General features: G+C 38.1%; 1 protein-coding gene across 14 annotated transcripts in view; it reads left to right on the forward strand.

Annotated features, from left to right (window-relative positions):
- The window catches only part of TPRG1 (tumor protein p63 regulated 1), a 222,305-nt gene extending 199,891 nt beyond the window's left edge, over positions 1–22,414 (forward strand). For 13 of the 14 annotated variants that reach the window (XM_054482648.2, XM_054482650.2, XM_054482655.2 and 10 more), the window contains 2 exons: positions 9,361–9,514; positions 19,548–22,414. In XM_054482648.2, the coding sequence (XP_054338623.1) occupies positions 9,361–9,514; positions 19,548–19,742 (349 nt within the window). In that variant the 3' untranslated portion in view covers positions 19,743–22,414. Of the gene's footprint in view, positions 1–9,360; positions 9,515–11,155; positions 11,327–19,547 lie in introns of those variants that run through there. The other variant, XM_063662550.1, reaches the window with a different exon arrangement.
- The last annotated feature ends 2,783 nt before the right edge of the window (positions 22,415–25,197 follow it).

Consider the following 25,197-nt stretch of genomic DNA (forward strand, 5'->3'; position numbering starts at 1 on the left):
TAATCCCAGCACTTTGGGAGGCTGAGACACGCAGATCATGAGGTCGGGAGATCGAGACTATCCTGGCTAACACAGTGAAACCCTGTCTCTACTAAAAATACAAAAAAATTAGCCAGATGTGGTGTCACATGCCTGTAGTCCCAGCTACTCAAGAGGCTGAGGCAGGAGAATCACTTGAACCTGGGAGGGAGAGGTTGCAGTGAGCCAAGATTGTGCCACTGCACTCCAGCCTGGGTGACAGAGTGAGACTCCATCTCAAAAAAAAAAAAAAAAAAAAAAAAAAGTTTGTGTTCTGTAAGACACTTTCCAGCTAGCAAATATTGAATGCCTAGTAGGCACTGTTAGAGGCTTCACATTTTAAATTATATTTAACACTTTATAGTATGTTTTTGAGAAAAATACAACTAATTCCACTTAACAGAAAATTAAGGTGCAGCAAGATTGGTAAACCTGCTACTCAGTGAAGTGGCAACCATCATTGAATCTGTTGAAGATAAAGGTTATATTTCATATAATGTTATCCTCCTATTTTTTTCTTCTTCTGCCATTATCACCATTACCACCCAATCTTTGATTTTATCCTCTTTTGTGTTTGCCTCTAGTTTTCTTAATGACACCCAGCAGGAGGCTGACAGACAGCAAGGCCCAGCCCCACTCTTGGCCTGGAGACCAAGGAGGGCATCCAGCTTAGCCACGGGTTCCATTCACCTCTGAACACACTATGCCTCTTCGTTCTCTAGTTTTGCATCTGGCAGTTAGAGACAAATTTTTTCAGTTAATTAAACCACACCCTACTGACTCCTCAGTGACTCCTCCCTAGCTTCCATGTTAGGATCAGACTGCTCCGGACCATGCACTTTTCTGTTTAATCACAGCACCCTCCCCTGCAACCTCTACCAATTTCTGTAGATGTCTTCTGGACTGTCTGACTTCACCCTGCTTGCTCACATGTAGCTCAACTGGACATAAATACAATCACCACAAACATACGAATTGTGGCACATAGCACATATAACATTTTTCTTATGTGGATCTTTGTTCTTATGATTTCTTGTCTTCAATGTACTTAATGCTATTTTCTCATCAAAAGCCTTATATCCATCAACCCCCAGCTAAAAGGCCCCCTAGTTTATAAAATCATTAGGCTGCTCTGAGTTTCTGGAAGGCTTGTTTTATATCTTTCGAGGTCCTTGCATGCACTTGGTACAAAGTGAAAGATCAGTAAAGATGTATTGAATGAATGAAGCCTTTTTTGGTACCTTTAACTATGAGAGATTGTTCCTTCTTCTGAATCCTCATCGCAATTGTACCCGGAGCAATTTCCCTGGACTTTATGGAGGATTTCTATGAAGGATTTACTTAAAATGTTCCCACTTAAATTAATTGTTCAATATCGAGGGAGTTATACCCTAAAAGGTTTGAAGGATGGATCAGGGTGTGAGGCTCCATGTACAGAATATGACAACGCCAGTGTCTGCCAAAGTATGACTCTAGCAATGACAACATTTCATGTCATCCTCATCAGTGGAAAGAAAGTTATCACTTTTAATCCTAGGATGACATTTGTTTCTTTCTGACAGACATGGACTCCAAATAGGCCATTTAGATGCTCACAACTTAAAGTAGCATCCAGTTTCTTCTCCTTTGTTCAAAAGTTATTTATTGTCAACTTCATTGGATTAGCTTTCCATTTAAATGGCATCTGAGAAAACACAGCTTTTTCTAATAGCTTGTTGCATTTTCCTTAGAATAAATGGCCTGAGAAAGAGGATATTTTTATCATTTGCTCATGACCCCAATAATAGTATGTTCCTAATTTCCCCGTCAATAGGAGTTTCGAAAAACAAATTAGAAAAAGAGCAGCTAAAGTCAGGAATGTTGATAGCAGCAAGAAATGGCAGCCTGATGATGATGGAGGAGACAGCTGACATAAGAACCAATAAACTTAGCAGTCAAGAATCTTTTAGAGCTTTAGGCAAATAGTCTGACTCTTCATATACAACAGCTGGCTTTCATAAAGGGAAGCAGTATAGGAAAGTATTATAAGGGTTTTGAGTATTAATTTGGGTAACATTTAGATTTCAGTCTATATTTGGTGAATTTAAGGAGTCAAGGACACAGGACATAAATGATGAATAATAACTCCCTTCTAGGTCTTAAAATCTGGGGTTTTTTTTTTGATAACTTTCATTAAGTAATTAAAAATAGCTATTTTTAGTATAATCTGTTTAAGAAAATAAGTATATAAGTTTGAGAGTGACTTTCATCCAAATTAATTCACTGAGGAAAAATACTTCTCTGTATTATTTAAGTGAAATCCAAAGGTTGGTAATCCTCTGCTCTGATGGATCAGACATGTTAGGTTTGTGTAGAGTTGGAGTGTCCTCTAGACACTATCTAATCCAGTGCCTTCTTTATTTTATAAGGAGGGAATTGGCACATCCAGAAAAGTGCCCAGTCTAAACCACAGAGAAAGTGACTATAAATGCAAGGATTTGAACATTTTTTTTTTGACTACCAGTCCACGGAGCTTACTACCATAACATGTAACACTCTAAAAATGAAATAATATGACATTCAAATTGACAGGCATCCTAACTTGGTCTGTAAACTCATTCATTCACCTTCATTAAACAACAATTCATTAAGTGGTTTCTATGTACCTGGCACTGTAAGCAGCCATGTTTATTTTAGCATAAATATTTACTGCACAAACACACATATATTCCAACATTGTGAGTCATGAAATCTTAGGTTGGACCTTTAGTTTGGAAACTTTGTCTTCCTCTCTTCAGCCATGAACATGACCACCTCTAGGACAAGCACATTTAAAGTTTCCCAAGCAGATAAACATCTCTTTTAAGAACTTTCCGTTTGGGAGATTCCGTGAGCATTTTTGGTAACCCTTTTTATAATTATTCACTCTCGCTTGATCTAAATTCTGCTCTTGATTTAACCTCAAGTCTTTTCTTCTGCAGGTTAAGATCACTTTTTTTCACCTTTTAGGAGAGGAATGTTCAGGTCTTAGTATCCTTCTGAGAATGTCTCATATTCATTAAGTGATCCCTTGGGTTAACTCTTGTTTTTTTTTGTCTAACCAGCATAACACAAATTATTCTGGTCTTTCAGCACAGATCTTAATTTATTGGGGGTAGAAAAGGATCTTATAAATGATCTAGTTTTAACTACCTAATATTACAGATGGATCCCCGGAGCCCGGAGAAGTAAAAGGTTCAAATTACCCAGTTGAATAGTGGCAGATCCATCTCTCGAACCCAGGCCTTCTAATTCTCACTCAAGGTTTTTACAATGGCACCACAGTGCCCCTGAATCTGTTTTTTATGAACATTGCCGATCTGCTTTATTTATTGCTTACCTCTGCCTCAAGTAATATAACCCATACAATTTCTTGGTTACCCTTGCCAGTAAGTGGTTAATCTCACTGAGCTAAAGGCCCTGGAAACTTCTGGGAGGGAGCCAGGTGAGCAAAGAGAGCAGATAAAGGCAGCACCTGCCGATGGGTTTGGAACAGCCTGGGGACATGGAGAGAATGTAAACACATTCTGCAAATCTTATTGTCTGACTCTGTGCCAGCGTCTTTTGGGTTCTTGTCATGGAAAATATTTCCTCTGAGGTCATTCAATGAGCAAAGGAGCATTGAATACCCTCCAGGGTGCCAACTCTGTCCCGCTTTTGTCCAGATTAAATAAGCAAGAGACTAACATTTCATGGGCCTAGAAGGCTGCCTTTCAACAATACATGCTCTAAGGTAGGGGGAAAGGAGACATTAAGAAAATAGATCATGTTGTTCTGAGTTGCTCTCTCCCCCTCTCCCGCCCGCCTCCTCCCACTCACAGCCTCCCTCTGTTTGCTCACCCATACTTACAAGCACACGCCCAGCGTTTAGAGCAAGAGTTAATGTCTGTGCTTCCTCATAAATCTCGGTTTGGTGCCTCGAGCTATGTTTTTAATTCTGTGGTGGAACTTTGAGATTTGAGATGAGTAGAAAGGAGGGGCAGCTGATGGGGGTAATAATGAAAGCTGCCATCTCTCCTTCTAGGGAGCTAGGTGTCCTCATTCGGTTTTGCTAACAGGTAGGTCAGTGTCTTAACAGAGACTCTTTGGAGGACGGGGTAGAAAGAGAGTGAGAAGTCCAGGGAGAGGAAGCCAGCTGTGTTGCCCTATGCAAGAGGACATGTGGCTTCTCTCTGAAGAAAGGAGAATGCACGGAATGAGTGTATTAACTCAGACTGAGGACTGACTGGCATATTTTCTAGCTCAGCTAAAAACGACTTAGAGGAGAGGAGTCCTTCCTGTCAAAAATAATTTATTCTCTTACAAAGTCGATTATCGAAGAATGTTTTTCCTTCTTCCAACCTGCAGCCACTTTTTGTGTTGTTAAGCCATATTGGTTTTTCATGACTGTGTGCTTTGCCGCTAGTATGAGCAGTTTCTGCTGTATAAAACTCACCCCTTCAGCATGTCTTTGCTTTTTTGTGTGTAGAAAGCAAAACTTCTATTGGTCTGCTATGATGATTTAAAGTAGTAATTGCTCTGGTCTTCTATCCTGCCAACAACGGTGTTTGAGTAGAATTCTGAATCTGAGTCACCGAGTGAAACATGTAATTAACATGACTAAAGTAAGAACTATGATCTTTGAAAACTCTAGTCTCAGTTACATATCTATAAAATCAAAGAATTGGAAACTGACCTCTCCAAAAGGCCTTCCAACTCAGATAGTTTAGAATCCTAAACATCCATGACTATTACAAACCTTCTTCCGCCAAGTCCTTATGGGACACTTCCCCTGCCTCTGCCTCTTTCTGGGAGGCTTTGGAACTTATTAGAAGTAAAGAGTACATTGTCCTTCTTACTTCCACTACTGTGGGAATGGAGGCCAGATCCAGCTGGTTTCCTTGAGGATAGAAAGTGGGAATAATTGGAATAAGTGATCCTCTCTTTCTGAAATGAGACTTGCAAGTTTCTATTTGTGCTTTTTGAGGTCTGGGAACAGATTGATAGTAAAATCGGCTCATAGATTGTCAGATCATGGGCTTACAGAGTTCAGGCACTGAGTCTTATTCACTTCTCTATACCCTGCATAGAGAATGTGCTAAGAAAATGGTGGAATTGAAAATAGAGAACTTTGGAATGTTTTAGAGGATCAGCTCTGAGGTGATTTAAAAGATTACTTTTAACCCATCAGAAAATACAGTTAAGAAGTTAGGCTTATTCAGACTGAAGAAAAGAGAATTGAAGAGCTTATTTAAGCTATCTGAATGGAAGTTTTTCCGATGGATTTAGATTCAAGTAGAAATCTTACACATGAAAACATTGATGGAAAGCAGAAGCTGACACATAAGAAGCATCCTTGGACCCAGACACAGGTGGAAGAAGAGGTATCAATAGGTGAAGACAAGCATAAAACATCCCAATGCTTCCTCTGTGCTAGGGATTTGCTTTTCTGGTTTTGTTTATGTCCAGTGATTCTGGTGTTTTTCCTCTCCCTGCCCCTTTTTCAAAATTACATTTCACTAGTGGTTCTTGACTTGATGATCTGATTAAATCTGGTCATATTCTTTAGCTTATTTCCAGTAACTACATCTATGTCTTCAAAAGTAGCTCAAAATTACTATATGGGTTAAATAAAATAAAAAATATAAGATCTCTAACAGTACAGAGTGGGTAGCATGGTACATAGTAGACACTCAATATGTGCTAGTGGGACAGTGCCTTATAGAAACAAAACTTTTATCATCCATTATCCTCTTGTTTTTCACAAAATTATTGTGACTTAAAGATCAGAAAGGTGGTATGAAATGCCCAAAGACACAGAGCTAGTGAAAGTCATGATTTATACCGAGTATAATTTCAGAAAGAAAACTTCCAAATATTTGTTTGCTTGATAATTTGGTGTTGGCAACCTTTACTTAGGACTTTAATTAACCCATCATAGCAGCTCAGTGAGAAAGACCCAGTCTTCTTCTTCTTTTTTTTTTTGAGACAGAGTCTCGCTCTGTTGCCCAGGCTGAAGTGCAGTGGCATGATCTTGGCTCACTGCAACCGCTGCCTCCTGGGCTCAAGCGATTCTCCTGCCTTTGTCTCCCAAGTAGCTGGGATTACAGGCTCCCACCACCACACCCGGCTAATTTTTGTATTTTTAGTAGAGACGGGAGTTTCACCAAGTTGGCCAGGCTGGTCTCCACCTCCTGACCTCAGGTGATCCACCCACCTCGGCCTCCCAAAGTGCTGGGATTACAGGCGTGAGTCACCGCACCTGGCCAAAGACCCAGTCTTCTTACCCTGACAACTTAGCTTGTTTGTAATTGTCTCCTTCACATCCAGTGCTTTCTTGTTTTCCTATAGTCTCAAAATTGCTCATATTGAGTATATTTAAGAATGCATAGTTTGTTTTGAGACAGAGGTTTTCTTCTGATAACTGACTGGGATCCCTAGCAGGCTTTTTTCACCCGTGAATGATGACAGCCTCCTCAGAGCAATTCTTTTAACTTTGTGTCTATTGGAAATAAGGCTATGTTATGCAATAGCAGGGCTTTAGCTTTGAATATATTTTGTAGCCTTAGCCCAGGATGTGAAAAGACCCCTGAATGAGGTCTCAGGAAACCAGGACTCTTGCCAGTTCATCCCTGTCTTGTAGTGATGCTTTGGGAAAGTTCTGGTACTTTCTGAGTCTCAGTTTTTTCCATCTACAGAAAGGAAGCACTGGGCTATAGCTTCCAAGAGCCCTGCTAGCTCTGACATTCTACAGTTTATAAACCTTATCTGCATTTCCACTGAGAAATAGCTGATTTGTGCTTTTACATGTTTGTAAAATGTTGTGGTAGGTCCTGAAAGCCTCTTGGAATGATAGGATAGTACTTGGTGTGACCTTTGCAGCAGAGGACTTGTTCTGCTCAGTGGGGCTAATTAGATGCTTCTGAACTAGAGAATTCATACCCCAAGACTGCTAATGGTTTTTGTATGTCCCCAACCAGATGATCGTTACTGACATCATGACCATAGCTGCCTACACTATTCACACAGCGTGACTGAGGTTGTGCAATGTCTCAATACAGAGATTCTAAAGAACAGATGAGGAAGTCATATTTTTTTCTAAATATGGGAAGACATATTCAGAAGATTCAGAAAGAGAAATGATTCAGATTCAGATTCAGAAAGAAATTCAGAAAGAGAAATAAGCTTGCCCATAGTCACGCAATGTTAAGTGTCAAAACCGAGACTGTATCACGGGACTCCCGGCCATCCAGCTCACTGCACTTTTACTCCACTCTGTCACCTCCCAGGATTTCTTTCATGTGAGTACGTTACTATTAAATAAAGTATTTCTGGTCATAAAGGCATCTGCAGTCTCCACGATTGTTCTAATGGTGTTTGACAAAAGAGAAGATGATCGTCTTTCATAGCACTGTGATACTGACAGCTTTGCTGGATGGCCTGAGAAGCCCCACCCTTGGAGAGATAACTTAGCTTCAGATTAATCTTCCTAGTTTTCACCTCCGGAGCTCAGGAAAGAAGGTTGGCTGAACTTGTATATTTGGAAGGATACTATATCTCTGAGACAGGTCCTTGTTAGAGTCAAATTGACTGGTTATTTAGAAATAGGGTCCCTCTTGAATTTGATGCTCAAACTTCATTTGAGGTTTCCCTAAGGTAAAAGAATATAATAAGAATGTACTTATTAGGCAAGCTCTCTTGGCAGATTTTCATCCCCTTTGGATAAAAGCAAAATTGCACCCAGCACATAAATTGACACGTGAAGCAGTAAATAATTCCATTGTGCAAGTTGTTTTAATGGACTCAATCCAGAATGCTCCATTAACCAGCACTCATAGAATATTCATTGAGTTTAGAGTTTATTGTCAGGCCAGAAAAAAAGGTGCTGGGGGATAATAAATGCCAGTACACCAGCTGAGAAGGAGAGGGAGAAAGAAAACTTTAGAGGTATATTTTTCTTCCATTTTTCTATTCTTCTCAATATTTTTCTTTCCTCTGTCTTTTTTTTCCCCTATATTCTTTTTTTTTTTTTTCATTTTTCTTCTTGGGCAAAGGATTAAGTACAAAAAAAAGTTGGGTGTCAGTTTTCAAATATAATCATCAAAAATCTGAGAACTGGCCAGCAGAATGTTTCAGGGACTTTTCTTACTTTCCTTTTGTGAGAAAAGTTCAGGTATTAACCAGTTGGGGAGCGGAGTGTTATATGCATTTGTGTGAAATTGTGCTTATACAATCTCCACATGGATAAACATTCAGAAACCATAACAGCATTCCCGAAGGAATCCTTCCTTAATACAGGAAGTGACAGTTTTGTGAAGGCACCACAATTAAGCTCTGGTTTTTCATTCCAGAAATCCCAGGATTTAATTTTTAGACAAAATGAGACATCCGTGATGTTCCATAGGGCTGTTTAGAATTACAGGCAACTTAGTTTCCAAGCTTGTCGAATGCAAGGCACCTGAGTTTAGCTTAACCTCCGGGCATCTCTTTGCATTCAGAGATATTATCTAAAATCACAAATCATAAATTCTGATGGACACATGCAAAAGAGGCCTCAGAAACACGGTTTTGTTATTCAATGTGGCCACACTCCTCTGCCATGGGTTCTCTCCCTGTTCTCTCAAGCTTACTTTCTTTTGCTCTGCACTTAGGTTTACCAAATGACCAGGCCTGGGCTATGCCAGAGTGGCTTCCTCCCACATCTTGTGGATTAAGACTGTGAACTTAACAGGAAGGGACAGGCACAGTCTTTCTACAAGCTTTGACATGTTTGTTGCTGCAATTTCACTGAATGGAATGTGTGCAGAAAATACAGGACAATGAGATTCAGAATCTGAAGTCGCAGAGCATTTTGAATTGGTCAGCATCCGCCTCAAAAATCATGTATGTTCTACCATTAGAGAAGTCCCATGTCTTTTCTCAGTCAGTTATTGCTTCTGTGGAAACTGTCATTGTCATGGCAGCTCCTTTCTTCTTGAAACTGTCTCCCACCTGAACTGTTCTGTTACTGTTCACCTCTTTGATACCTCCTCTCTTTGTCTTTTAGTTCTTACCATCAGAATCTTGGTGTGACATCAATATCCGTATTTCCAGCTCTGGCCACTGTTCTGAGTGTCAGACTCACATTTCCAAGTAGGCGTTTCCCATATAGAATTCCTCCAAACACCTTGAATTTCCTATTTTTAAAACAAAATTCACCTTTTTCTTCTCACCCCCTAAAATCCTTTGAACAGTTTAACTAGTTGGGAGTTAATATGAAGGCTGACTGATGTATTACATTCTATTTTTTGGGTTTTTTTTTGGAAATGGAAATGACTAATCTAATGGCAAACCCCTTTCTTGTAGGAGACAAGGAGAAGGCCTTAGGATCTACTGGGGGAGTCCGGAGGAGCAGTCCCTTCTGTCCCGCTGGAACCCATGGTCCACTGAAGTTCCTTATGCTACTTTCACTGAGCATCCTATGAAATACACCAGTGAGAAATTCCTTGAAATTTGCAAGGTAGGAGGCATCTTGGGTATTACTCTTAGATTAGCTTTGTTGCTGGAGCTATGTGCTTCTAGGAACGTGTACTCCTAAACAAAACATAAAATAAAATAAAATAAAATAAAATAAAACCAGCAATTTATATAGACAAAAACAGTAATAGGTTTATAGACTTTTTTTAGTAGTCAAGCTGTTTTTATATGTATATTTACATATAAATATACATATATACATATATGTACATATATACACATATATACATATATGTACATATATGTATATATATACACACATATATATATAACATGCTGCTTTCCCCTTGCTAATTGCATGCATTGCCTACAGGGTGTATATACTTTCCCACATATAATCACATTGTAATTATTTTATTCAGGGAAGTGTGGAATAGTATAAAGCATAGTTCGATGCGGTTCTATGGTCATGCTTGATTAAGTCACTTCTCTTTCTGAGCCTTGGTAGTCTCACCTCTAAAATGAAGACAATGAGCATTGCCTTTCCTCCCAACCTCACTGGACCGTTATAAGGTTAAATAGAATGATGTGTGTATAAATACTCCATGAAGTGTAAAGCTATTCACAATTTCTTTGTCTTTAAATTTCATCTCATCAAGCAGATATTAGACTCATTTCTAAAGGGAACAGTTTTCTATTATTCTCTCACCTCCCCCAGGTATCTTAAGCAGTACGGAGGCATTCTAAGTAGTCAAGAAGGAAAACAGTTGGAGCTGAAAATGCAGTGAAAGATCAAACTTTATATTTTCAATAAAACCAAATATACACATGAGTGCGCTTATAGACCTAGAAATTCTCACCTTCTCCGTCCTTTTTATGTTTACTTTTATATTCTGTCATTCATTTCAGAATATTACAATTCTTTATTTGCTATGAATTCAAAACTTGGCAATCTGCATCTAAAGACTTTCTGTGGTTGATGGCATATATTACGTTTCTTGCATTAAACATACCTATTCATGCAAGTGTAAATATATATGTATGTGTGTGAAAATATTTTAACTTGATAGGTCCTGGGGATTTTAAAAAGAATTTGAAGCAACATATATTTGATTACAGGCTAGATGGAGTCTTCATTCCCCCGTGATACGTAGATGAAATGACCTTGAATCACATTACTCTCCCATGAAAAGTCAATGTTCCTCTCAAGAATTATGCAAATGTCCTCAGGGATTTATAGTGTCATGGTTTCCCTCAGGCTCCAAGCTATTATTGACACTAAACTAGCTTGGTATATGGATCATGTTGCCACTCTTTATGGGACACTCCTATTTCAAATTTCTCAACCCAAGCGTCAACATCAGCCCCTAGCCTGACTCTTTACCACAGAAAGCCAACAAAACAAAACAACCAATAAGAACAACCTAACACCTATTTGAAGGCAAGAATATGAGAATAGACTCACCAAGGGCTTCAGGGGGACAGAGTGGGAGTTTGCATCATGCTCTTGCCCTGAACTTCAAATGCGGTATCAGACTTCTGTGTTTCTAGAAGTTCTTATTAATAATAACACATTAATGCATTGTTCCATAATCTTCAAACTCTGTTTCAAAAATTATTGTTAACAATGCAGAACACTTTATGTTTCTTTCTTTCTTTTTTTTTTTTTTTTTTTTTTTTTGAGATGGAGTCTCACTCTGTTGCCCAGGCTGGAGTGCAGTGGCACAATCTTGGCTCACTGCAAGCTCCACCTCCCAGGTTCACATCATTCTCCTGCCTCAGCCTCCTGAGTAACTGGGACTACAGGCACCCGAAAACATCTGTTAATCCAAGTTAAAGAGCTTAATAACCTATTTTCCCAAAGACATTTTCCTGCTTTAAAGGACATCTGGTTCCGACCATTAAAATAATATGTATTTTTGAATTAATAGTAATTATACTTTATTGTAAATCAAAATAAATACTAACTGCCTTAGTTGGTACATCCATCATTTCCTGGGCCAAGTCTTCTCTTATTCCTCATACCTTGTGCATTAGATGGTTATTCCCTGAATGCCTCTTGCAGGAAGAAGTTCAGCATGAGGAATTAAAGAACAAGTTTTATAAACTGCAGAGAAATAACACTGTCACATTCTAACATCTGATTGTGCTTTATCTTATTCTGTTATATATAAATACAATCAAATAATGCAAAAATAAAGATGAAAAGTAAAATATCAAAGAGGGTATGGAATATTATTTTCCAAATACCCACAAATGGAATTAATAGATTAGAGCATTGGATTTTGCCCTAGCATTCCCAGTAGCAAAGGCTGAATAGGAAATTGATGTTCATGTAGCTCTTGCTGGATGGAAGTAAGAATAGCAGGTGAGAGGCACGTGCACACACACATGAACATGATAGACAGTGAGTTGGTTGGTTGACTTTCAGCCAATCAAACTACTTTGTAGATCTGTTAAGTGTATTTCCTTTAAGGCTTTTCTCCTTAAATTATTATTCCAAAGCTTTTTCTCTTTTTTTCTTTTCCTTTAGCAATAGTCTGGCACTTTCATTTGCCAAGCCATTTCTTATTCAAAGGCCACCCAAAGTCCCAGCTCTCTAGGAAAACAAATGATCTCCATCTGGAATGTGAGAGGATGAGTACTTTGATCCAGGTTTTTGTGTCTTATTTTCTCTTTTGTTGTTGGTTTTTATGTCACAATATTATTTATGTTTAGGACATTTTCCAAGATTGGCTTTGATTAAGACCCAGTTATATTAATGTAAAAGAATAAATAAGAAGAAAGATAATTTGGGGGATCTAGAATTTTTTTATGTTAATATTTTGGCAAAAACATGAGATTTTAAAAGGGTTTAATAAACTGGTTTTTCCATCTCTCTGATGAATGAAATAGGAAAAAAGTAGAATATGGGGAAAATGCATAACTAAATCAAAAACTGAAGCAATTTAATTCAGTTTAAGAAAACTATTGTCTCACGGGGAGGGAATAACATAGAGCTGAATTATGCAGTCAACACTTTTAAATTATTTACAATCTAATGGAACAAATTATTATTTTAAAATACATGAAAATATTCAAACTTATTCTTACCCAGAGTCATTTCTTCTACTGTATCTAGAATCTCTTTATTCAAGAGATTTTCTAACACCAACGAAATGCAGGTATTATGATTGTTGCTGAGGATACCAACAGAAATGAGACAAGGTTCTTGCCTTTGTGGAAGGCAGTGCTTAACAGAGGAGGCAGATAAAAATGCAAATATTTTTAAGAGTTCTAATTAACTGAAACTGAAGTTTGGATCAAGCAAAAAGGAGTAGAGGTACATAAGACTATGCAGAAGGTTCTTAGATAAAGAGTAATTTGGTTTAACTGGAGTTTAACGTTACATAGTCCCCACTATAGTTATAATGGCTTAGATAATAGATATAAGAGCCTAAACTAAGTTCGGAGCAATAAGAAGGGAGAGAAGATGAGGAGATTTTAAGTTATTCAAGAGAGAGAGTTAATGAAAGCAAGTAACTGACAGGATATTGAAGATGATGAAGAAGTCAAAGATGACAAGGTTTCAGGATTAGGTAGATGGTGATTCCATTAATTTGATTGAAGAAAACTGGAAAAAGTAGGTTTAGGGACTCAGCTTACGACACGTTGAATTTGAAACATGTTGCGTTTCTATAGGACTTGGGGTAGGGTTGGTTGTCAGGCAGTTAGAAGTTTAGGTCTGAAGCTCAGTACAGAAAGCTGAACTGGTGATATAGGTTTGAGATTACACAACATTGGGCCAAAGCTGAGTGGTCGTGGGGCTGATGGGTTAGGAAGGTACCCAAAGAAAGAGCATTAATGGATATAATTACGTTCAAATTAAAGTTTACGCTATGTCTAAGTCTGTTAACATTTATTGATAATATTGCTGTAAAGTTTATACAATGCTATGTCAAAATATACTATTCCCATCTCACTAACTCTGTACCACTTCCACATCTGGCAAATATGGTGGTCAAGTGGCCTTTTCCCAGACAGTCTTGCTTATCTCCCTGCTTCACCAAACTTTTCCAATCTGTTCATATACATACTTTGTGTTATTCACATAAAACAATGCGAAAATATAAAATAAAATAGTAGCTTTTTGGCACTGCTTTTAATATTATGAGACATAAAAAGTATCTAGTATACTATTATATAATTATACTTTATATCTATTGATTACAATTTGAATACTATTTTCATGTAATTCAACTAATAAAACCCCTGTAAGATAAGGATAGGTGTCTTTGTTTTAAAAATGAGAACACTTGAGCCATGCGTGGTGGTGGCCTATGCCTGTAATCCCAGTGACTCAGGAGGCTAAGGTGGGAGGATTGCTTGAGGCCAGAAGTTCAAGACCAGCCTAGGCAACAGAGTAAGACCATGTCTTTAAAAAAACTTAATAAAATAAATTAATGAGACATGGTGGCATGTACCAGTATTCCCATTCCAGTTACCTATAATCCCAGCTACTTGGAAGGCTGAGGCAGGAGGACTGCTTAAGCCCAGGAGTTCGAGTCTGCAGTGCAAGTCTGCAGTGAGCTGTGATTATACCACTGCACTCCAACCTAGATGACAGAGCAAGATTTTGTCTCTTTAAAAAAAAAATGAGGACAGTTATTCACAGGGATTAAGTGACTGAAATCATATAATAATAGTTCTATGTTATACCCAGTTTCCTAATATTCAGGGAAATGGGTATAAGCCTGAAAGAATTGTGTGTGTGTGTGTGTGTGTGTGTGTGTGTAAGGAGGGGGTGAGAAAGAGAGAGACTGTGTGTACATTTGTATTAATTGATGTGATATGGTATAATATTGTATCTCAAAACCTGGCTCAATTATCCTAAATTATTTCATCCACTTTGTATTTGCAACTTGTAGCCTTACCTTTTCTTTTTTAACCATCGCTTTGCTGGGTTCTTAGAGTATGCAGAGAGTACTGCTGGGAAGGATGAGTACTGAACCCAGAACTGATGAATAGCAGTGAATGCATTATGAGTGCCCTACAACCATCATGATCTACAGACCAACCACTTGTACTCTTTTCTTATATTTCTATCCATCTTTTCAAGGGGATCATGCAAATGAACCAATGTTTTAGCAATTAAATTTAACTTTATATTCTTAGCCCTTTGTTTGCCTTTTACATCAATTCAACAAATATTCATTGAGTACTTACCTGGTAGTGACCATTACATGATGAGCAATATTCTGGATTACCAAGAAGAATAAAACTGATTTTGCCCTACAGATACTTATGGCATAGGGAGAGGAGGCAGGAAAGACTTTCACAAATTATAATTTAAAGTACTAAGATTGTAAATAGGGGGAGCCCAGAAGTGGGAACAGATAAGTCCAAAAGTTAACAAGTCTGATGACATTTGATATGAAACTCAAGGTATGGGTGATTTAAGCACCAAAGAAGGTGGGAAAAGACATTTTAACTAGAGGAAACATGCTTAAAAGCTGCAAATTACAAAGGTATACAAAATGTTCTCCAATAAAGACTAATTCAGTTTAGCTAAGTTTAAAGTGCACGTGTGTGTGTGCACATACGTGCATGTGTTCAGAGAGGAGGGTTGGGGGATGGGATAGGATGAGGATGGAAATTGCGATGGGTAGAAACCTCTCTTGTGCAAGAAAAAAGAAGCTACTGCCTCTTCTTATTTGTCTCTACACACTTGAATTTATAGTCACAGGGTCTCTATAAGGATAATTTCAGGAAAAATGTGCAAGGATGATATATACAGTCTGTCCAGCAGTGTGACTTCTCAAGTGATTTCAAGTACTGGATATTGGACGGACATGCTTGCCCTCTATGACAGGAGACTTCCTTCCATACACAGGGAAGCTGAAACCTGTAGCCTGCAGGCTTGGAAAACCAGCTCAACTGAGGAATGTGGGCCTACAGGCATGAAACCTGGTCTCTTTACCCAGTGTAAACAGGAAGCCAGTGATGGTTGTAATAAGGAAAACTGAGACTCCAGGCAATGAACTGTTGGCAGACAGCACCTAAAGCAAACCTGTGGACCAGGCACTCGGCTGGTAACTAATTGGTGGAAAGTCAAGAATAATACGACGTTCCCCCTGCCCCCACCACACACACTGCCATACTTTATCCTAACCAACACACAGCCCCTGTGTAACTGGAGTTGTTAAAACCTGACCATCTGTATTTGGGACTGAAATAAAAGAGAGAGCCAGAGGTGGGTGCATAAAAGCTTTTAGGGAAAAGTATGTGGCTGGTGGCATTCATATCAGATGACATAGCGTTCCTGTCACATAGATTTAGTTCAGGTGCTTGAAATGCTCAAGAGCCAGCTCGGGGACTTGGCCTTTCGTCTGTCTCTCCTTCAATGCACTGCTTGTCACCCTGCTTGTCTTTCTGTAACGATGCCCTCCCCTGGCTTTGAAGGGGCTCCTAGAAATGACTGGAAATGAAGTCCATCTGACTCCAATGAAATGCCAAATTCATTGAGTATGAAATAGTGCCAACTTTTACTTTCCAGCACTTTGATTTTTGGTCTACAGAGGATTCTCAAGAAATGAAGTTTATGATGAAGCCTGAGGAAGCATTCAATAATCCAACTGGACAATATTTACTGATCTATGAAAAGGCATCCTGATGATCCAGAGTGTTGCAATAGAATTGTTGAGATGAATTATACTTTGATTTTTAAGAGATCATGGTTTGGTAATGATGATGAGGATGATGTCAGTGATGATTAAGCAGTTATTACTTATTGATTCCTGGCAACAAGCTTCCTTTATGGCCTTTGCAATATAACTCCAAGTTTCAGGCTCATCTCATTCTGCTTTCCTAATCCTTTATATAATATGTGAGCACACAAGTGCATGTATGTGCACACGTCCATTCACAGCATGTATACAAATACTTTATTTCACTTAATCTTTACAACTACCTGATAAGTTTGATACTATTAATATTCTTATTTTATGGCAAAGGAACTATACAATTCAGAGAGGTTGGATAACTTGCCCAAAGTCACACAGCTATGTGAGTATCATAGTTCCAACTTAAGACCAGCTCTGCCTGATCCTATACTTCCTCTAGTTCAGTGGTTCTCAAGAGAGGGTGATTTTGCCCATGGGGGACATATGACAATGTCCCAGTGTCCCAATGAGATATTATTGGTTGTCATATCAAATGTATACTTACAAAGGTATACTTACAAAGGTATACAAAATGTTCTCCGATAACAACTAATTCAGTTTAGCTAAGTTTAAAGTGCACTTGTGTGTGTGCACATACGTGCATGTGTTCAGAAAGGAGGGTTGGGGGATGGGATAAGATGAAGATGGAAATTACGATGGGTAGAAACCTCTCTTGTGCAAGAAAAAAGAAGCTACTGCCTCTTCTTATTTGTCTCTACACACTTGAATTTATAGTCACAGGGTCTCTATCAGGATAATTCCAGGAAAAAAATGTGCAAGGATGATATATACAGTCTGTCCAGCAGTGTGACTTCTCAAGTGATTTCAAGTACTGGGTATTGGACAGGCGTGCCCTCTATGACAGGAGACTTCCTTCCATACATAGGGAGGTATCTGTCTGGTATCTGGTGGGTGGAGGTTAGGGAGGCTGCTTAACATCCTAACATGCAGAAGACATCCTCTCCCATAGCAAAGATTGTCTGGCCTAAAATAGCAATAGTCCCAAGGTGAAGAAACTTTGGTTTAGCTGTACAGACAGCCACATTTGTGACTCTACTTCATAGAAAACCAGATGAAATATTTGAGTGGAGGTATAGGTATAGGAAAAACATAAGAGAAAAAAAGGTCAACTTTTCCCTTGAGTTTGTGGGAAGGCATTGTGGAAGATACAGGATTTAAGCCTGGTTTTGAGAGATGTGTTGGAGAGTCGGCACTATAGATCTTTTTGGATTAAATCATTGATTGCCAGAGCTGAAGTTTCCTAGGCAAGTGATTTTCATTTAAAAAGAAGTAAAATCTTACTTGGAACTCAAATATATAAAACTGATGATAAAAATAGAGCAGCTCTGATGTGATTGAAGAGACTAAAATAAGTTACCTGCTTGGCTTTTGGCTTTTTGTTGACATCCTCTCCTCAAAGCCTCAGGTACCTGTTGTCCCAACATTAGTCACATAGCACTTCCTTTCTTTTCAAAAGAATTTCGATTTGGATGATAAATTATATGTACCCACCCAATCTGTGAAGAGATCTAGTGTTCTAAAGAACATGGTTTAAAAATTAATGAATGTAATATTTTCTCCCTTTTGCAAATGAGGAACATTAATTCTTCCCTAAATATCAGAATTTTAAAACTAAATTTTCTAAAAATTAGAATGTTATAATCCTGCTCATAACAGCAATGTTATAAAGAGAGGACTTCAGGAGTTAAGTCAGGAGACCTGAGTCCAAGCCCTTGCCCAATCATTTACTAGTTATTTGGTATTGGGTAGATCCCTGTAACATTTAGATCCTCAGTTTACCTACCAGATCCCCTCTACATTGCCCACAGTGCCTAGTATCTTATCCAACAAGAATTTCCTGAATTTAATTCCTACTCTCTGTCCCATATCCTGTCATGTTTAGGCTATTAACTTACTTCACTTTATGAATATCATTCTTGACTTTTGGGTCTGTGATTATTATTATGAAAAATTTATAGACATGGACTTTTTATCTGTATATTTCTTCATGGTCCCAGATTCTATATCCAGTTGCCTACTGAAAATCTGTAAGAGGATTTCTGGTGAGATAACTCAAACCACATGTCTGCAACAAAATCCTCCATCCCTGTATCTTACCATTTCCAATCTGTACCTCTCCTAGGCTTTCTCAACTCAATAATAATATCGCCATCTACCCAGTTGCTCAGGCTAAAAATCTGGGTGTCATTTTTTTTCCTTCTCTTTTCTTCATCCCTAAATTCAATCACACCAACAAATTCCTTGGCTCGACCCCCCTGCCCCCCAAATCCCTAATTTAACCAGTTCTTATGGTCTCCACTGCTGCACTGTCCAAGCCACCATCGTATCTTGCCTGGACTCCTGAAGTGAATTCCAAGCTCATCTTGTCTTCCTGCTTCCATTCTTAGCCCTAACAGCATTCTAGTTTTGACTCCACACAGTAGCTAGGATTATTATTATTTTTAAAATAACAGCATACAACATTGAACTCCTTCTTAAAATCACATCAATCCAAAGCCCTTAATATGGCCCTGAAGACTCTTCACACCTAGTGCTTCAACCTCTTTCCTTTGATCCCTAGACTTCTGTCTAACAGGCGTTTTCTGTGTCCCTTGAAGAAGCTAAATTCATGCCTCCCTTACAGCTTTTGCAGATGCTGTGTTTTCTGCTTGGAATTTCTTCTTCACATAGCTAGCTCTTTTTCATTGTGTGCGTCTCAGTTGAAGTTTTACCTCCTCAGAAAGACTTGCCCTGAATACAGTATGTGAAGTAACTTTAACTTTCATTTCTTTTTATCCCTTTACCACATTCTATTTTCCTTCTAGAATTTACCACCCTCAAAATTTTTATGAATATTTTTTGTCTGAAATCACGAGAATGTGAGCTCCGTGACAGCGGGTTTTTTTTGCCTGTCTTTTCAACTTAAAATGTCCCTGGAACTTGTTGTAGGCGCTTCATCAATATTTCTTAAGGAATTTCAGATGCCCTTCCATCTATTAGTGAAAAAGAGAGTTAGTTTACAGTACCAATACCAATGCAAATTATTTGCATACTAACAAAATATTAAAGCAGCTAAAACTAAAATGGTACTTGGTAGACTTATGTGGATGATAAACAAACTGAAAAAAATCACATATTATTTCTGACATTAAGAAGCAAAATTGGGCCTGAGGAAAGTTAGTCTTAATAGAGTTAAGCACAGTTATTAACTGAATTAACTTAATAGAGATACATTTAACCATTTATGTTTAAGAAGTAAGAATAACTGCAGCCCCAGGAGAGTAGTCAACTTCTGTGAAGACTGGCTGGGGAGATGAGTATCTCTCAACTTAATCTACAATAACTAACTTTGTGCCTTCTTTTTTTCTTCTTCAGTTGTCTGGGTTCATGTCTAAGCTTGTTCCAGCTATCCAGAATGCCCACAAGAATTCAACTGGATCTGGAAGAGGAAAGAAACTGATGGTGTTAACCGAACCCATTTTGATTGAGACCTACACAGGGCTGATGTCATTCATTGGAAACCGCAACAAACTTGGCTATTCCCTCGCCCGTGGGAGTATCGGTTTTTGAGAGTCTTTTTGGTACCATAAGTATATCATCCATAGATATGTCACTTTGAAAATTCCATTTTGACCCACCCTATTTTTGGACTGAAGCAATTAATTATTTTTAAATGACGCTTTATGATTTTGAAATTTAGTATTTCCGAAAATTTAAAAGCTTGATTGGACTGATAGATACACACTTTAGACCTCATACAAGAATAACCAAATTTTCTTAAAACTAGAAAATAAATGCTGCTGAGCCTATCAAATACTGTTATCAAATGAGTGCCTGATCATCAACTCAGGAAAGAAGACTCTTTAAGTCCTGTTGCTTCAGCTCTCTAAATGTAGGCTTTTTTTTTTTTTTTTTTTTTTTTTTAGGTCTTGGACTTCAGCCCTCTTATCCTGATTTACTCTCTCATTGGGGTCTCACTATCTGTAGTATTTTAGCTACCACTTGATAAGGATGACTTCCAAATTTATATTCCCATTCCTAATATTTATTCCAAGATTCAGTTTTGCATTTCTGACGGCTAATCATCTATATATCAGTGTCCCAATGGCCTCTTAATTGAGCCTTATCAAAATCCCGGATTTCTCTGTGGCATTTATATGGTCCCAGTTATCCATCCCTGAAGTCTGTCAATTTTGATTTCTCTAAATTCCTTGCCATGACATCCTATATATGATCACATCTCTATATGGCTTAGCATTGTATTCCGATGCCCAGATGTCAAACTTGAAGCTCATTCTCTTATCAAAATTGTTCATATATTCCTCCTTTCCATTCTTATAGCTGTATTATTAGATCAGGTTTTTAATTCCGCTCAACCAATTATTACCACAGCCTGTTAAATGGAATGCCTACTCCAAGGCTGACTGTTTCAATCTATCCTACACTTGGTTTCTAGCTCATTTACTTATACCATCTTTTGTTCAAATATATATTTTTTAATAACAGACCTTTTTCTTCTAATGAAATCTTTTGTAGAAGCAGAATATATGAAGCAGATAAAAGTAGGATCAATGTGGTTGGAGTGAAGATGAGAATGCCACAGGCATCTTTCTTTCTAGGCCTCAGAGGTGCTGCATATGGAATGTCCATGGATCGCAGAGGGTTTTGAAGACCATGTTTTCAAAAACACTGTCTTAACACTCTATTCTCGTTGCTCTTTTCTCTCTTATTTCCTCTTTGTCTCTTCCTGACTTAGATCTAATTTTCAACAACCCAGGAAATTATCTCATATGTTTGCATCTCTCAAGTTTCTTTTCTTTTTTCTTTCAGATCTTATTTTAACTAAATTTATTTAGAAAAAAAAGCTTTGAATGTTGACTACATAGACATTACTACAATAAGCTTTTTGCCTTTCCCAAGACTCAAAATTGACACATCTTTGTTGATGTTTAAGTCGAAATTCCAGCCAACTTTTTTTTGACTTTTATGTGAAGTGTAAAGTCTTTTCTTTGAAAAGCTTGCTTCCTCAATTTCGAAGATTTGTCCTCTGATATATTTATAAACATCAATTTAATGCAGGCATTCAAACCCTAAACCTTGAATAACTCTTATTTTATTTTGTCTTTGTTTACTTCCATTAATTTTTTTTCTTTCCCTCTCTTCTGCCTTTACAGCACCCACTTTTTCCCCCATGATGGCAAATATTGTTATAGTCCCCAAGGCAGGGAACTTCTATTCAGACTGTAAAAGGAAATGTTGAAATCCATAGCTGTCCTGTCAACAGTAGTGGAATGAAAAGTCGTTGGATTGTTTTGGCACTGGTTCTGAAGCAGGCATAATTGGCAAATTATTATAATACTGCTGCCCGAAAATCCCCATTTGCCTCAAGATAGTGGCATTTATTGGCAGAAGCCTCTGAAATGTCCAGCACATTCTTTTGAGTTACCATTTAAGGATCAGCCTGACAATCGACTTCTCTCTGCACATTTGTCCCCTTTGTAACCTAAGCCAGACTGTTCCCAAATGACCTTCTAAAGGACACAGTGCACCATCATCAATGGAAACAGTTCAGAAAGAATGACAGGAGGGAGATGTTTCTTAGTTCTGAGAGCCAGTCTGTAACAATGGGATAAGCATTTAATGGAATCAAAGCTGTTTTCCATAAAGAGTGAACTCAGAGACGACATGAGGGTCTTTATGAATTCCCTTCACATTTTGTAAAAACTGTCATATATAGGATATCCCCTTAAATGCTAAATGGGATCTAGAAAGCAGTATTATGACCAGAGGGTGAGAAGATTTAGGAATTTGGATAGCAGTTCAAGATAAGAAAGAACTTCTTATAGTTATAAATTTTCAATGATGGAATGTGTTGCTTCTTTAAACAGTGAGCCCACCATCACTTGGTATGTTCAAGGAAAGACTAGATAAAGTAGATATTGTGAGAGGAATTGCTGTATGATACCATTTGGAGAAATGATTGACATAATCTTTTAAGGCCAGTGACCCTATCATTTTTCACATAATTGTTGCTAGTACTTAGTTAATTAGACCCATTTTTTTCTTAGGAAAGAGTTGGATCAATCATGGAAGACCCTGAAAAATTTCCTTAACTTTCCCAAGGTTTAATTTCTTCTTCCGCGAAATGGAGACAATTATATTACTTTTGCTTATTTCATAAAGATCTTGTGAGGATTCAATGAAATGAGGTTAAATTCTTTTATTAAACAGAAAGTTTTGAGTATTTGCCTAGAGAGTGATGCGACTTTCGCAGTAGAAGGTGGGAAAACATCCAAGGGAACTAAGTTTCCTCCAGAAATTGTTTCTTCATTACCATGGACCTACTGATTATGGTTTTCTCATTTTACACTTGGTGTTCTTACTTGGGATCTTTGTCCTTAAGCTCAACAGGGAGCTACAACCCAGGGGACCTATATGTACACTTGGAGTTTTTATCAGACTATCATTTGAACTTACCACTACAGTTTAGCAAATGGCATGATGAGTTTGATTGATAATAGGAGTAGACACAAGATACATTAAGTACAGTACAAAGCATTTCATAACCAAAATGTCATGGTTGGAGGTCTTCATTATTTGATCTTTATCTCATTCAGGAATTTCCACTTGAAAAATCTCTGATAAGCTTTATTTCAGAAACTGCTTCAACAGCTCCATTGACAAATGCCTCACTATCTTCTGATATATCATAGGCAGTTCTGAGGGTTAGAAAGTTCAAAGTGGATAGATGTTTTAACACAACAGGAGGAGTTTTAAACAATCACCAGGACTCACTCCTCGGTGGTCAATTGGGCCTGTTTGGAGGCCCGACCTTTGGTCATCTTAAGGTCATCTAAGGCAGAAAAGAGAAGCTCACTTGTAAGTTGGCACTTTTGAATGATTTGCCTTGAGGTCCATTTTTTATTGAGCCTTTGTTGAAACCTTCTTAGGAAGCCTATTTATAGAGTTCTGGTGATAAGAAGGCAGAAAAACCATGTAAATTCAGTGCTTTTATTTCACAGAAAATGAAGCAAAGGCCTAGAAACTAGAAAGACATTTCTCAAAAAGAAGATGGTGAATTTTTGGAAATACTGAGATTAGACCACATTTTCCAATTTCTATCCCTAGCCCACTGCTCTTCCCAATATAATATCTGTATTCCATGGGAAAGACATGCCATCTGAATTGATGTATCGTAGTTGTTGAGATAATTTTGAAGTGAGAAAACAATAGGGCACAGTCGTTTGGGAAGAATTTCCAGAAATTGCCATCATTTTCTTAAAGGCTGAGGACACATAGAGCTCTCCGATTTCCTATCTGATAAAAAAAGCCCAAACAAAGCTGCGGAAGCTGGCAGAGCCAGCAGATATTTTGTAAGGCAGCTTCACCTCTGCTGGCATTTTGTGGGGCAGGAGACGGGGAGGGCAAAAGTATTAAATTTAGGCTTAAAAGCTCCTCAGAAATTCTTTACACACAAGAGACCAAGTTGGAGAAAAGAAGATGACTTGTGCCAAGGGGAAGAAAGAGAGAGACTAATGCCTGTGGTTTTCAAAGGTTAACAACAACATAAAAAAGCCAAGGTATTTGCACAGGGATGAATGCTCATTGGCTCTTGGCCAACAATTATACAAGGGCTTGTGCCCACATCCTGTAGCTGTGGTTTAGGGACGCTGCTCATGAGTGACTTCTTATGCTTAGTGGCAGGAAACTTTAGTCACTGATGTGTAAACTCACCTTTGGTCTGCACCTCCCACAACGTGCTCCGAAAGCAGTTAGGGGACTAGGCCTTTTGATTTCCTTGTAGATAACCAGTTCCGCAGAAGCTAAGGAAAAACTCTGTTTGAGGCCTTGGAGTTACTGAGAGTCGACCAATACTTGTCTTATTCTATCTGATTTTGGCAACTGCTTAGGATAATTCTGTATCCACAAAAAGGAATTATGATATCCTCTGCTAAACCCTCTCTTTAGCCTCAAAGCCCAAGACCAAAAAAAATGAGCCATTTTTCATTGCAGGCCTGCAGCCAATGTGAAATATGAGGAATAAAGTCATGAGACTGCTTCCCAACCTAGACCTTGTATCTCGTGTGCTATTTTATATTCGATTTTAAAAAGTTCTTAGTAAACATCTCAGTCCCCTTTTCAGTGAAGCCAAATGGAATTTGCGAGCCCAGTTTAATTAACTGCTATGTTTTTAAGGTAGATATGACAGATCTTGATATATTGTGGATGCGTTGAGATCAAGTGTTCTGAACCACCAACTTGTCTGTCGTGTCCTGCCCATAATGCTTACCCCATGCATCTCAGAAATTCCTTTTCCTTTCTTTAATATTCTCTGAGCACTCTTCATGGAATCTGAGATTAGAAAGGATCTTAAAGGTCATGTAGTTTAGCCTCCTTTGGTTGAGGTTGCAGGAATGCCCTCAACCAGAGCATGCACGGCAGATGGAAAATCAGCTTCTGTGTGAACATTCCAAGAGCCCAGAACTCCTTGCTTTCTAAAGCAGTTAATTCCACTACTGAGCAACAGCAACAAGTAGAAGGTTTTTCTGGACATTGCACCCAAACCTCTCTCCTTGGAAATTTATAGATTTGATGCTAGATATTCCTTTGAAGGTATCCCAAATAAATTAATTTTCTAGTTCACATATTCACACTTTCTATAAAGGCAGGTGCTCTCCTAAAAGGTAGTGATAGTAGTTTTATTTTTGTATTTAGAGACAAAACTCCAGTGACCACAATCATTTTTAAATACGATGCATTATCCAGAGTCCTTATTGAGCTTGTCTCTTCTTTGTAGACTATTCTGTTTGGTTAACACTTCTTTTAAAATATTATATTCAACACTTGTCTTGGCAGTTCATATATAGATTAATCAGTGCAAATTAGAATGGAGTTGTTCTTTATTTGCCACTATACTGTTATTAATAAAATCCAGGTTTCTTCTATCACACTGTTTGTTCACATGAAGTGTATGAATAACTTCATACTATAATATAATATGTAACTCTTTTCCTGATTGGGTAAA

This window comes from Pongo pygmaeus, chromosome 2 (assembly GCF_028885625.2).
Source record: "Pongo pygmaeus isolate AG05252 chromosome 2, NHGRI_mPonPyg2-v2.0_pri, whole genome shotgun sequence".
NCBI classification, from domain to species: Eukaryota; Metazoa; Chordata; class Mammalia; order Primates; family Hominidae; genus Pongo; species Pongo pygmaeus.